The following is a 14,471-nucleotide window of genomic DNA, read 5'->3' as shown; positions in this document are numbered from 1 at the left end:
TTCCCGCTGCCATCTTTGTTTGGTTCAAAGAGCTACAACCTGGAGAGCAGGTAAGTTTGTCTTTATTGTGCACCCAGCTCAGTATTTCTGCTCCAGGTTAATAGAGAAGTTTTCAAAGTTTCATACGAAGTTTTACAAATAAAAAAATGAAAAAAAAAAACTTTGTCTGGGGCAATGGGTGTGGTATGTATCGAAGCTTGTTTCCCCACTAACCCCCTACTGCTAACCGTAACTGGAAATTTCCAGATATTTTCTTATTAACTGAAAATAACTGGATATGGATCGCATTTTTTAGTGGCGGAAACAAGCTTTCATACGTGGGTGTAGGGATGGAGGACATGCAGAGGGTTGGTGTAACAGAGGAGAATGAGTGACCCCTAAACAGAGCGAAGAAGAAGAAAAAAATGCTTGTAGTAGTAAAAGTAGTTTTATTTTGAAGTAGCAGTAGGCCCATCATTTGAAAACAGTTTTGAAAGTATAGTACTTTGATTCAAAATACTGACAGGCAGTAAAATGGGATAATTTCTTTTCTCATGGACACAAATGTATATTAGAATCAATGTATGTATAGTACGTATAGAATAGCAGGTTCTGCAGAAAAATTGAAGATTCAATTGTTGTTAGTGGTGAATCGTAGATTATTTTTTATATGTTCTAATTGGTTATTTATAGTCTAATATATGTATTACGTTTTGCCATCTACTATATTTGACTCTTATATTTGATGTTTAATACAGATAACAATGTCATTCAGAAATAGGTCACTTGTAGGTAATTATCCTCAGGACTTCATTCTGACACGCCTCCAAAAATGATGGAAAGAGCTTTCATGTGTTGAGACTGTAATAGATATTAGGTACTAGGAGCATGAGAGTGTTCCTATGATAGCTTGGGAGGTATTCAATTCAGTTCAGTTATATATTGCTAAATTCCCACAACAGTTGCCTCAAAGCCTTTATATTAGAAATATATATATATATATATATATATACACACACATATAAAGACCCTAAAATAACACAGAGAAACCCCAACAATGAGACAATCCCTTATAAGCAAGCACTTGGTGACAGTAGGAAGGAAAAACTCCCTTTTAACAGGAAGAAACCTCTGGGAGAACCAGGCTGAGGGAGGGGCAGTCAACAGCTGTGACTGGTTGAGGGTGAAGGAAGACAGGACAAAAGACACACTGTTGAGAGCCAGCGATTAATGGTAACTAATGATTAAATGCAGAGAGGTATATAAACACATAGAGAGTGAATAGGGTGAGTGAACAAAACACACTCGGTGCATCATGCGAAGAGCCCAGCAGCCTAGGCCTATTATAGTGTAACAATGTGAGGATTCAGGGTCACATGATCCAGCCCTAACTATAAGCTTTATAGTTAATAAAGGAAAACATTAAGCCCAATCTTAAAAGTAAGGTGGCTGTATGTCTCCTGAATCCAGACTGGGAGCCCGTTTCACAGAAGAGGGGCCTGAAAGCTGAAGCTGAATTTTGGACAAATCTGTTTGTGCCTGGAACAACTAAAAGCACACAAACTCTGTTGTTTGTGCTCTGTTAAATTTCTGTTTTTGAAAGGTGAAAATCCACATATGGAGACATGTAATCTTGTGTATGAATGCAGCTTCATGTTTCACACTAGAACCAGACTGATAGGTTTACACAACAATAACCAGGGTGTTAGAGACTTTAAAAAGGTTCAGAGTCATTCAAAAATAAGAGCACAGAGACAAAAGGTGCATCAATCTAACTTTTATTGACTTTAGGTTGTCACAGCACTGTCACTTTGCTTATGTGAACAGCTAACAAGACAATCATATTGTATGATTTCTTGTTAATTTACAACCTTGATTTCTTCATCACTCCTCTGCTTCCTTGGTCTGAAATGACAAAACAGTGGCACTTAAAAATTTGGCTGGATAGTCTCGATTTTAACAGGATGAATATTTCTACAAATTTGATTCATGCTAGATCTTTTTTTTTTTTTTACCTTGACAATTTCACGACTCTTCGCCCTGAGTTTGTTAACTTGAGACTCAGCAATGTCAGCACGCTCCTGAGCTTCCTCCATTTCATGCTGCACCTTCCTGTACCTGGACAGGTGACTGTTGGCCTGCTCCTCCTGTAGAAGAAGCCACAGTGAAGTTAAACCCTGTGCACTGAGTTATACAAAGTGTGTTTCATGAGAATCAGGTCTACTTACAGCCTCCTCAGCCTGTCGCTTATAGGACTTCACTTTTAGCTGGAGCTTGTCCACCAGATCCTGAAGTCTGGCAATATTCTTCTTGTCCTCCTCCGTCTGTTGTAAAGCATTAATTAGTTATTCTGGTATAAATGTAATACTCATTTAAGCATGGTATTTTCATTACTGTGGTTTTGTAGTAGTAATCAGCTGACCTGATAGGTGAGCTCCTTTACTCTTCTCTCATATTTTCGCACTCCCTTGATAGCATCAGCGCTGCGCCTCTGTTCAGCATCAACTCCAGCTTCTAGTTCACGGACCTTGACAAAGGATGTATGCAGTTATTTTTAAAAGATAAAATGTTTCCCCAGCTTACAGCGAATCAGTCAGATGGCTCTCATGAGACTCACCCTAGCCTCCAGTTTCTGGAGCTGCTTCTTGCCGCCTTTCATGGCCAGGTTCTCAGCTTCATCAAGGCGGTGCTGCAGGTCCTTCACTGTCACCTCCAGGTTCTTCTTCATCCTCTCCAAATGAGCACTGGTGTCCTGCTCCTTCTTCAGCTCTTCTGCCATCATGGCAGCCTGAAATTTCATATCATATGTATTGTTGTAACTGTTAGGCTAATATAGTTGCCAGAGAATGAGTTACTGTGTAGACATTCATCAGGGTGGCTCACATCAGTGATGGCCTTCTTGGCCTTTTCTTCAGCATTTCTGGCCTCCTGGACAGCGTCTTCCACTTCACCTTGGATCTGAATGAGATCAGCCTCCAGCTTCTTCTTGGTGTTGATAAGGCTGGTGTTCTGAAAGGGAATACAGGATAATGAATCACATATTCTGACTTTCACCTGTCAAATTGTAAACATATGAAGTTTTTGAATCGCAACTAACCTGAGAGTGCAGCAGTCCCACACGCTCGCTGGCATCAACCAGCTCCTGTTCAGCAATCTTGCGGCCTCTCTCTGTTTGCTCCAGTGCAGCTCTCAGCTCCTCGATTTCAGCCTGCATCAGGTTGTTTCTGCGCTCCACCATTGCAACCTGCTCCTTCATGTCTTCCTGGCTTCTAATGGCTTCATCAAGATGGAGCTGGGCATCCTGAAATGTGTAACATTAAGAGGTAACAGTACCCACTTTAAGCTACTTTTCAGATAATTTTAGAAACTTCGGGCAAATCCTTCAGTGGACCCACCTTCAGCTGTCCCTGCACATTCCTCAGCTGTTTCTGGGCTTCAGCTGCCTGGCGGTTGGCATGACTCAGCTGAATCTCCATCTCATTCAGGTCTCCCTCCATCTTCTTCTTGATTCTCAGGGCGTCATTCCTGCTCCTGACCTCAGCATCCAGAGTAGTTTGCATGGACTCAATCACTCTCTGGCTGTTCCTCTTGATCTGTTCAATCTCCTCTTCCTTCTCTGCAATCTTCCTGTCAACTTCACTCTTGACTTGAGTGAGCTCAAGCTGAATGCGGAGGATCTTGGATTCCTCGTGCTCCAGAGTAGCCTTTGAAAAATAAAATATTTACCATGTAGCTCCAGGATCATTAAAATTGAATTGTGCTGATTGGAGAGTAGTTTTTTATCAAACAGTACCTCTGCCTCTTCAAGTGAAGTCTGGAGTTCAGACTTCTCTGTTTCTACAGTCTTTTTCGCTTTTTCCAGTTCATGAATGGTTTTTCCACCCTCACTGATTTGCTCAGTTAGATCAGAGATCTCCTCTGTAAGATAATAAGGAATAATCAGTTTAAAGTTTAAGCAGAATTCATTATTTTTGTTTACTTTCGGTGGATCTTGATGTCTAATAGATGCAAACTTGCATTGATTGTAGCGTACAGTATAACATTTGTAAGACTTAAATCTCTGAGCAGTAGTGCGGGTCACCATCGCTTCTTCTAACAAAAAATACATGAAACAATATTAGAAACGGGGTAAAATTCCTTGGGTATAATAATTGAAATACGTTATAAAAACGTTAAAATTTTGCACAGTTAGCTTACTGTCTGGTATTTTTGTTAGTTGACTGAATATCTAAAGCTTTGCATACGTTGTAGGTTCTTGTTCTCCCTCTTCAGGGTCTCCAGGTGATCAAGAGCTTCCTCATATGAATTCTTCATCTTAAACAGCTCAGTGCTGAGAGAACGAGCTTCTTTTTGAGATCCCTCTAGTTCTGCTTGGGTTTCTTCATACTTCTGCTTCCACTCAGCAAGAATCTTAGATATAAGGCAGACCCATGTATTTGCATAATTCATGATTCATTAGCTTTGATTAAAATAAATAACTCAAAAATGAAAATGGTACCTTGTCAAAGTTTCTCTGCTTCTTGTCAAGGTTAGCAGCCAGAGCATTAGCTCTCTCCACGTCGATCATCAGGTCCTCCACTTCACCCTGCAGTCTCTGTTTGGTCTTTTCCAGAGAGGCACATTTTGCATTCACAGCTTCGATGGACTCCTCAGCATCCTGGAGACGCTGGGCGAGCTTTTTCCTGTTAACAATTAGTTAACAGACTTTATATTCTATTATAATCATAGTTTGCGATAGGACAAGACTAAAACCGAAGACTTACTTTGCCTCCTCCAGCTCCTCAGTGCGCTGAATAGCATCGGTTTCATATTTGGTCCTCCACTGAGCCACCTCGCTGTTTGCTTTGGATAATGCACGCTGCAGCTCAGCTTTGGCCTCCTGCTCCTCCTCATACTGCTCCCTGAGGAGGTCGCAGTCATGACGAGCTGACTGGACAGCATGAGCCAGGGCGTTCTTGGCCTTACAGAAAATTGGAAAAAATTATTTAATTTATTAACTTAAATTGTGGTTTAATCTGCTCCGGGGTAGTGCAGGTGTTTTTAATGTGCACTTACTTTAACTTCCTCTTCAATGTGCCTCCTTAGCTCTTCAATCTGCTGAGTGTAAGCCTGCTTGCTCCTTGTCAGCTGAGAGATCAGGGCTTCCTTCTCCTCCAGTTGGCGAGCGATTTCACCTAAGGTGAGACAGAAAAAAAGAAAGAAAGAAAAAAACAATCCACATTTGAATATGATCATATATCGAATGAAAAAATAGCTAAAAATAGTTTCCCACCATTTTCCGTTTGAAGCCTTGCCCTTTGCACCCCAATGTCATTCAGTTGCCGCACATGTTCATCATTTTTGGTCTTCAGCTCACTCAGCTGATCCTCCAGTGAGCGACACATTTTCTCCAGATTTGCCTGAAATGAACAAAAGCTGCAATAATCTAAAGTAATGGACACAAGAGCCAAATGTAAACGAACATAAGGTTAAATGTATGTTTTCTCTTGCTTGTCAAATGTTTTACTTTATCGTACCTTGGCTTTAGCGATGGCCTCCATGTTGCTTGTGAGGTCATCAATCTCCATCTTGTACTCGCTTTTCTCTTTCTCCAGCTTCTGTTTGACTCTCTGCAGGTTATCAATCTGCTCTCCTAGCTCGGCCACGCTGTCAGCCTGCTTCTTGCGGAGAGCTGCGGCGGTGGCTTCGTGCTGCAGGGTGGCCTCTTCGAGATCACGCCGCAGCTTCTGAAACTCGGCCTCGCGCTTCTTGTTCATCTCAATCTGAACAGAAGTGGCCCCGCCAGCTTCCTCGAGCCGCTCACTGATCTCCTCCAGCTCTCTGGAGAGATCAGACCTCTGCTTCTCCACCTTGGCCCGAGCAGCACGTTCAGCCTCAGTCTCCTCCTCAAGCTCCTCAATTCGAGCCTATGATTTACATGTTGAAAGAAACAGACATCTAATCAAATTGTAATAATAAAGCTGAATATACTTGTTACTTGTAATAGACTTGGCAGCTTGCTGTCAGATACACCAACCTGCAGTTCTTTGATCTTTTTCTGAAGCTGAGCAGAAAGAGACTGCTCATCCTCAATCTTGTTCAGAAGCTGGCTTATTTCAAAATCCTTCCTGTGGGGAAAAGTTCAAGCCAAATTTTACATCCACATTTTTTATTTATTTATTTTTATTCTTGAAATAGGTAACCCTCATTCTGACTGCTGATTTTTACACTGAAATAGAGAGTTTTTTGTTTTTTCACTTTTGCGGAAGAGTGGGCGAACCGTTCTGTTTTTATTATGATTTGTTTTTCAGTAACATATGCTGGTTGGTCGGGAAATGATCTTTAGCGTTGCTGCTGTCTGCTAAACAAATGCAGTTATATTAGATACTAAATTTGATTAATTGCATTTTGCTTACTTCTTTATTTTCTCATCAGATTGCTGCTTATCGTTCTCCAGATCCATGATGGTTTCTTGGGCCAGTTTAAGGTCACCTTCAAGCTTTCTTTTAGCCCGCTCAAGGTCCATGCGAAGCTTCTTTTCTTGCTCCAGGGAACCTTCAAGCTGTGTAAAACAAGATAAGATTTTATTTTGGTTTTGAGATTTTTGGGGTTTATAGTTTATTTTCAAGGAAACTCAAATTCCTATACTCACATCGTCCACTTGCTGCTCCAGCTTGGTCTTGGCCTTCGTCAGGCTGTTAACTTTGTCTTCCTCTGCCTGCAGGTCATCGAGGACCTGCTGATGGGCCTCTTGGAGGGCTTTCTTTTCTTTGGTCAACTTGGCAATTGTCTCATCTTGGGAAGTCATTTCCTCAACCAGGTTTTTAACCTATATTGACAGTATTTTAAAAAACCCAAAAAACAACGTCTTTGCAGTTTGCAAGCAATTTGACCTCAAAGCCTTGAGACTGATGCACCAACCTTGTTCTCAGTGGCATGTTTCTCCTTTTCCACTTTGGCCAGGGTCAGCTCCAAGTCATCAATATCCTTCTTCAGCTCAGAGCACTCGTCCTCCAGCTTCCTCTTCTTTGCAGTCAGCTCAGCGTTCATTTCCTCCTCATCCTCCAGTCTCTCAGCTGTCTCTTTGAGTTTGGCCTCGAGCTGGATTTTTGCTTTAATGAGCCCCTCACACCTTTCCTCTGCATCAGCAAGGTTTTCACCTTCCTAAATTGATAGTAATATACAAATGGATTAAGATTTCCTTATTCATAAAGACATAGTTCAAATTCCTTTATTATTTTAACATACCGCTTGAATTTGGATCTGCAAGTCATTCTTCTCCTGTAGGAGAGTAACCATCTTCTCTTCCAGCTCTTTCTTCTTAGCCAGAGCCTTTGCTAGCTCCTCTTTGGTCTTTTCAAAGTCCACTTTCATTGCGGCCATCTCTTTCTCCGTCTCTGCACTCTTCAGCAGAGGCTTAATCTTGAAGTACAACTTCATCCAAGGCCAGGTTTTGACATTCATGAATGAACGGATGTTGTACTGGATGGAGTAAATTGCCTCCCTGAGGATAGAAGATTGAAAAAAATTGGTATTTTTAGATCTGAAAAGCTGTAATAAAAACTATGGGCTGAACCAGAAAGAAAAAATTGGCGCAGAAATTACATTGAAGTTGTCATCTGCATTTGTAAAAATCCCCTTTGGTGTGTAAAGCTACTATGCCTACAGTACCTGCGTTCCATCATCTTGACAAACTCTCTCCTCATGAGGAAACCTCTGCAGAGAGCCTGCGTCATTGTGACAAGGATAGCGAGTTTTTCATCACGCATCTCCTCCAGGAGACCCAGGAGACCAGCTTTGAAGAACACCTGAAAAATAGTCATACAGAGCACATACAGCATTGTCAAAAGCAAAATTGTAATACCTGCTTAAAGTATCAGGATTTAGCAGCAGTGTATTTAAAATACCCACAAAAGTTTGCATTTTTTGTTACTGTACCTTTGTGTGGCCAAACTTGTACTGGGTATGGTCAACATTAATGGAGCCCAAGAGTTTCTCTGAGGCCTTCTTGTTGTCGATGAACTGTCCCTCAGGGATGACACTGGCATTCAACACTTTGTATCTGATTGGGGGTACAGGATGAATTACGGAGAAGTTGATCTTTATATTGTGACAAATGTCTTTATTCTTAGTAATCACCTCTGCTTGAAGTCACCATAGAGGATTCTGCTGGGGAACCCTTTCCTGCAGATCCTGATCCCCTCCAGCACACCGTTACACCTCAGCTGGTGGATGACCAGGAAGTTCTCCATGAGACCTTAAACCCATATTAAATTCAGTCATGTACATGGCATTACATTTACCTTAAAATGCATTAACATTATTGTTACCAGTCTTTACCAGGAGTTTTTGATTCATTTGGAATGAGACAGCGTACAAAATGAGGATGAGTGCTCCTTAAGTTCGTCATCAGCTTGCCCAGATTCTCCTGAAATATGAAAATATTCAAATTTTCACATGATGGGAAGTAAACCCTGGATGCTACCTACGCATCTGAGGAAAAAAATAGATAATATTTTTATGCTTACCCTGAACAGAGCAGATACAGTCTGAAAAGACCCACCCTTTTTCTTGCCACCTTTCTTTCCACCTCCCTCAGCTGAAACATTAAATGTCAGATATAAACTTAAATGACTTTAAATATAATTTTTTATTTTATAATTTAATTTTTTTTCTGTTCTGTACTAAATCTGATCATTTTGAAATATAATGAAAACAATAGAAATTCTGAATTCTGTTCTAAAAATATCATCATCACCTTCTGCAGCGGCATGTGACGCATACAGGAAAGCCAACAGCTTTGTTGAAGACTTCTGGTAGAGCTGTACCACAGAGTCGTTCAGGGGGTCTTTGTTCTTCTCCAGCCAGCCATTAACATTGTAGTCAACAGTACCAGCATAGTGCACCAGGGAGAAGTGGGCCTCAGCTTTGCCTTTGGCAGGCTTTGGTTTCTGGAAGGGGGCACTTTTGCCAATATGCTGGTCATAGAGTTTGTTCTTGAAGGTCATGTCTGTTGCCTTGGGGAACATGCACTCCTCTTCAAGGATGGAGAAGATGCCCATCGGCTGCCATGATGAAAGAAGCATTAAAAAAACAGTTTCAAGTTGTTTTCTATTGTTTTATGTGTGCAAATAGACAGCACACGGCTCACCTTCTCAATAAGCTCAATGCAGGCAGCCAAGTCCATACCAAAGTCAATGAACTCCCATTCAATGCCCTCTTTCTTGTACTCTTCTTGCTCCAGGACAAACATGTGATGGTTGAAAAACTGTTGCAGTTTTTCATTGGTGAAGTTGATGCACAGCTGTTCCAGGCTGTTGAACTGAAAAAATACAGATAAGGTCAGCAAGCGCACCGAAAACAAGACCGTGCTTTTATTCTTGACATACCCTAAACCCTGAACTGTTTTGAAAATGTTTTGTATAATTAGCAACATGAACACAAGACTATGCAGTGTTAGTTCTGCATACTTACATCAAAAATTTCAAACCCAGCAATGTCCAGGACACCAATAAAATAGCTTCTTGACTGCTTTGTGTCCAACATCTCGTTGATTCTGACGACCATCCACAAGAACATTTTCTCATAGACGGACTTTGAGAGAGCATTGACGGAATTGTTGACCTGATTTTGAAGTGAAGGGATATTGATTTTATCATTAGTTGTTATAAATTTAAGAATAGTGCCATTGTAACCTATTGGTAAAAAAAAAAAAAAGCCTTATCAATATGTATTAGTGTCTTGAAGGGTTTGGTTTAAAGACACTGTCTTACAGGAAATAATTTGTTATTTGTGTGTTTTCTTTGTAACATCTGTACCTGAGGAACAGTTTGACCTTTGGTCACATACTCGTTCCCAACCTTCACTCTCGGGTAGCACAGCGCTTTCAGCAAATCAGCCGAGTTCAGACCCATGAGGTAGGCGATTTTATCTGCAACTATATGAACACAAATTCATAAATAAATAAACCTCTACCTCAAAGGTCCTCTTTCAAGTGACAAAATCAGCAGTGCTTTAAGTGCACAATGTTCTTCATACCCTCAGTGCCATCTGGCTCAGCCTGCTCTTCTCGCTGCTTCTGCTTGAACTTCATGTTTCCGTGATGCATCACAGCTCCGGTCAGTTTATACATGCCAATTTTCTCGTCTGCGGTGAAGCCCAGGATGTCAATGGCAGTCTGTGAAATGATTTAATAAGCACAAGCAGAACCCATTATATTTTAATGTAAAATAGAAAGCTGTTTTTGATTCAGCGTTTATTACATTTTTAATTCAAACTCCCCATTAACAAAGCCGAACATCAATATGATAAGCTTCACGGAGTTCTGTTTATATAGTTATTAATATTAATGAAAGGTCGTGATTGAAGCTGTTCTTACGTCAGTAGCGATGAATTCTTCAACGTCATTGATACTCTTGACAGTGATTTCACCCTGACTGATCATGGGATAGTCGTATGGGTTTGTGGTGATCAGGAGAGCCTCTAAAGAAAACAAAATACATAAAACATAATGAACAATATATATATATATATATATATATATATATATATATATATATATATATATATATATATATATATATATATATATAAACGCTATATTTTGTTTTTTGGTGTCATTTTGGTATAATTCTCTAACCGATGAGCTCAGGTTTGTAGCCCGTTGTGAGCTGATAGAAGATATGGTAGCTCCTCTCAGCAGAGAGCTGGAACGTCACTCGAGACTTCTCCAGCAGATCTGTACAGATTTAAGTTTCGTGGTTATCACAAATCTTCCTTGTAGCAGTCAAAGCAGTCTGATAATTCCCTCAAAAATAAATACATAAGTAAAACCAAAACAAAAATCTTACATGTTTCAATATCAGCCGAAGCCAGTTTTCCAGTTGTCCCAAAGTGAATTCTGATAAATTTTCCCTAAGCAGGAGAATAATGTTTCAATTATAAATGCAACAGTGAACATGAACTGTGAATTTTTACCACAGAATTAACGTAAAATCACCAAAATAACTTACAAAACGTGAAGAATTGTCATTCCTCACAGTCTTGGCATTACCATAAGCTTCCAACAGTGGGTTTGCTGCAATGATTTGGTCTTCCAGTGACCCCTAAAGACACCGTTCATGAGCTGTGAGTACAGTAATTCTTTGATTGATTTTTAGATCTCATATTTTGCAACTTCATCTACCTGCATTTTGCCGGGAACTTGCTCGGTTTTCTTTCCTCCAGCCACTGCAATTGTTGCAAAGTACTGGATGACACGTTTTGTGTTGACAGTCTTTCCTGCACCAGATTCTCCACTGGTTAGAGTAAGGAGTTTTAGAGTTGTAATTTCGATATTGCAAATAATACTTTTGGAAATGCTCATCATATAAAAGCATGCTTTGTACTTACGTAATCAGGATGGACTGATTTTCTCTGTCTGTAAGAGACCAAAATCATCAAGCTAAAATAATTAGTTCACTTTTGAATTGCAGCTGTTTTATTTCTGAACTGTTGCTTACAAAATAATCAGGACACATTGTATCTTAAAAAGGCTTATTACCTTGGAGCATGAACTGATAGGCATTATCAGAGATGGAGAAGATGTGGGGTGGAGCCTCAATTCTCTTCTTGCCCCTGTATCCTGCCACAACCATTGAATCATACACTGGGAGCCACTTGTAGGGGTTCACAGTGACGCAGAACAGCCCAGAGTAGGTCTGTGGAGTCAGAGAGGATCATTTATGATGCAGATCTTCCTTTTGTCATGAACACGAGTATCAGCTATGGAGTTCTGATTAACTCACGTAGATCATCCAGGCTGCATAGCGCTCTTTGAGGTTATACAGCACAGAAGGCTCACTGAGGTGGGTCATCATGGCCATGTCCTCAATCTTATCGAATTTGGGAGGGTTCATGGGGAAGACTTCATCTTCTTTCACAGTGATAGTCTGCCAAAGAAGGCACAAATGTAAATTCAGATAGAATTTAAGCAGTTTTGTCTAACTTGTGATATTTGTTTTTAATCTTGTTTGTTTTATTCTCATTCTTATTTCGAATTATTCATTTGGCCTTCTGATCAGTTTTTGACTGTGGGATACACCCAAATGGGTCCAAAAAGCTACTTCTTCTTAGTCTACTTTGCAGAAGGTTGTATTTCAGATTTAATATGTTTTCTGACAATTCTGACAATTCAATATTGTCAGAATGAATCTGACAATGCTATTCTTGCCACACTCATCCACCCATTAAGCTGTGACAGTTAACAGTACTTGGCTTTTGTTACTCTTCAAGTAGTTCATGCAAAGATTTTGCTGTCTGTTTTGTTCACAGCGATGAAAACTGGAGGTTTTACCGTATCTCAGAAGAAAGGAGTGCTAGTATTCTTTGGTGTATTTTTTAGTGATTCAAGTCTGGTGTCAAACAACTTTGAATGCTTTATCAACAGTGAAATTCTGGGTATGTCTGGCCTTGTTCTTTCTGTTCTTCCTCCTTCTGAGAAGTGTTTTCATTTAGCATTATAGCTGCACCTGCATTTTTTTGGTTTGTTTGTTGTTGCTGTTGTTGTTTTTTACAACACCAGCTTGGTTCAACTCCAAAGGAAATTCACATCACTGGCTTGAATTGAACAAAGTGAAACTTTCAGTCTAACCATTATGCTGAGAAAAGCCCCTTCTTTCTTAGCATAACAACTTGAGTTATGACATTTTCACTCAGTTGTGATGCCATGTTTTCTGCTATCATGTGGTGAAGAATGGCGTCAGGGCAATCTCACAAGTTTAAATTTGATTGCTGAAAAGAGTTTGTCAGATTCTGAAAATTCCAAATATATCTTACATGTCATGACTTCTTGTGTTACATGTAAATATACCCAAACCTCTCTGGTTTCAGATATTTGGACCATGCTACATATAGTTAACATATCCATATAGTTATTCATAACTTGAGCAGTCTGAATTCACATTTGAAGCTGCACAAATTCAAGTGTCACTACTCTCACCTTCCCGCACAGAGTGTCCACGGTGGCTTTGCCGCCCTCTCTCTTAATAAGTTTCCCCTTGAGGTACATTTCTTTGGGCTCAGTCACGAAGTATGCTGTTTTAGCATCAAATGGCATATTTTGAGCTTCAATGCGCTCTCTTTCTGGCTTGCGGAGAAACATGGCTGCCGGGCCAAAACACTCCATCTCTGCGTCCCCACTCATGATGACCCTTTACTGCAAGTGAGCAAACAAGAGAGGAGTCATTCATTTTATTTGTCAGCAGTGTATATATTATATATATTCACACTCTTATAGCTACCTATACAGTCAAACATGCTATTCCTTTAAGAAGAGAAGGCTTGAGAGTAGCTACTCTCAAGCCAGGGATTCAATAAGTACCAACAAGAGATGCTCATAAAGATCCGCTTTGTGTCTGTCCTACTCATGCACTGGTACTGTTGATCAAGAAAACTGATCACATTTACCTTGGAGGACACCAGATGAGAAATGGGTATTCCTGTCAGACTTCACTGCAGACTTCTGAAATAAGGAACAAAGATTCACAAATTTGACAGTTAAGTCAGTGGTTCTTTGTTTTAAAATAGTATTAAATAGAAATTAATTTTCTATTTTTTCTAAAGAAAAATCTGTTTGGAAACATAAAAATGTGAATAACCAGCCTGATTCCTATGATATGGCAAAGTACTGGAATAAATGACCTCCCCAAGATACTTACCTTTGCTGGGTGCCTGTGCTTGGTGGTGGCTTGCTCTTCCTTTTATATCAAATGATGGGAGCCTATCACAAGTGGGTTTCTCTATTTGGTCATGCTGTGTGGTGTTATCCTTGTGCACCAGTTCTTTCCTCCGCCTCCGTCGTTGCACAGTTTATGTCTTCTGGACGTCTTACATGCCAGAATTCCTGTACCTGTAATTACCAACACAAAGTCAGGTTGTGTTGCCTTCAGCAAAAATACGGAGATGAAGCAGTATTTCGAACTCCATACTCCTGTATTGTTTTAAATTTTTATGTAACATACAGATGTGCAGTTAGCTTTTGGTTGTTTATGTGTAGCACAGATAGGAAATTGGCTCATTTTTGGCTAAAGTCAAGTCAGCAGTTACAGACAGTCCAAAGGTGTGACTAATGGATCTTTTTATTGGTCTCTGGCACAACAGTAGTCCCTCGAAGTGCTTTGGGGAAGCTTTAAAAAGTCACTGAGGTACTGTTTCAGAGGCCTTACAAGTCAGAAATTATTATAAAATAAAATGAGTGCCAAAAAGCTTTAAAGAAAAGGAAGGATTGCCAAGGCATTACATTTTACAACAGTGCCAACAGCTGTTCTTAGTCTTGTTCTTAAGGGACACACAAGGGAGACTGAGACAATCCCTAAAAGTAGAGCAGCAGAGTACCAGTTCTTCCTCCTTTATGTTTGAAAAATGACCTCATCATGGATTTTTCCTGTGAATCTAGGTGCAGCGAGTTAACACTGTTTAGGGCATTCAATTCCATATGTTTTGTGTTTGTTAGATGCTTGTTGAGGCTTTTGTCA

At 40.1% G+C, this 14,471-nt stretch overlaps 1 protein-coding gene and 1 long non-coding RNA gene across 2 annotated transcripts in view; both read right to left on the bottom strand.

Moving 5' to 3' along the window:
- Positions 1–1,740: 1,740 nt before the first annotated feature.
- Positions 1,741–13,524, bottom strand: LOC146387194 (myosin heavy chain, fast skeletal muscle-like). Its single transcript, XM_084928612.1, has 40 exons — positions 13,405–13,524; positions 12,938–13,153; positions 11,745–11,888; positions 11,501–11,657; positions 11,350–11,377; positions 11,144–11,255; positions 10,971–11,063; positions 10,809–10,872; positions 10,598–10,696; positions 10,337–10,440; positions 9,997–10,135; positions 9,777–9,895; positions 9,433–9,582; positions 9,110–9,280; positions 8,717–9,023; positions 8,487–8,557; positions 8,299–8,386; positions 8,098–8,215; positions 7,897–8,020; positions 7,630–7,766; positions 7,207–7,462; positions 6,880–7,122; positions 6,611–6,787; positions 6,375–6,520; positions 5,996–6,086; positions 5,496–5,885; positions 5,252–5,378; positions 5,035–5,153; positions 4,743–4,939; positions 4,478–4,661; positions 4,224–4,389; positions 3,773–3,897; positions 3,375–3,683; positions 3,077–3,280; positions 2,863–2,988; positions 2,597–2,767; positions 2,402–2,506; positions 2,208–2,303; positions 1,995–2,126; positions 1,741–1,884 (listed from the first exon to the last, which is right to left on the bottom strand). Exons 2-40 carry the CDS (start codon positions 13,139–13,141, stop codon positions 1,864–1,866), a joined length of 5,814 nt encoding a protein of 1,937 aa, XP_084784738.1. The 5' UTR covers positions 13,142–13,153; positions 13,405–13,524; the 3' UTR covers positions 1,741–1,863.
- Positions 13,525–13,661: 137 nt separating this feature from the next.
- Positions 13,662–14,471, bottom strand: part of LOC146387191 (uncharacterized) — a 32,956-nt gene continuing 32,146 nt past the window's right edge. The window contains exon 4 of the long non-coding RNA XR_014800266.1: positions 13,662–13,846. This is a non-coding gene — a long non-coding RNA (uncharacterized LOC146387191). The remainder of the gene's footprint in view (positions 13,847–14,471) is intronic.

Source organism: Perissodus microlepis, chromosome 5 (genome assembly GCF_051167445.1).
Source record: "Perissodus microlepis isolate ML-2025 ecotype Zambia chromosome 5, ASM5116744v1, whole genome shotgun sequence".
NCBI lineage: Eukaryota > Metazoa > Chordata > Actinopteri > Cichliformes > Cichlidae > Perissodus > Perissodus microlepis.
Note: the sequence above shows the minus strand (reverse complement) of the source record. Positions and strands in the feature narration are given on the sequence as shown.

Excerpts from the sequence above, each read along its gene's own strand:
- LOC146387194 (XM_084928612.1), bottom strand. The coding sequence starts at position 13,141 with ATGAGTGGGGACGCAGAGATGGAGTGTTTTGGCCCGGCAGCCATGTTT. Across the intron at positions 11,889-12,937 it reads TGGACACTCTGTGCGGGAAG|ACTATCACTGTGAAAGAAGA; the intron begins GTGAGAGTAGTG and ends CTTCTTTGGCAG. Across the intron at positions 8,558-8,716 it reads GTCACATGCCGCTGCAGAAG|CTGAGGGAGGTGGAAAGAAA; the intron begins GTGATGATGATA and ends TTAATGTTTCAG.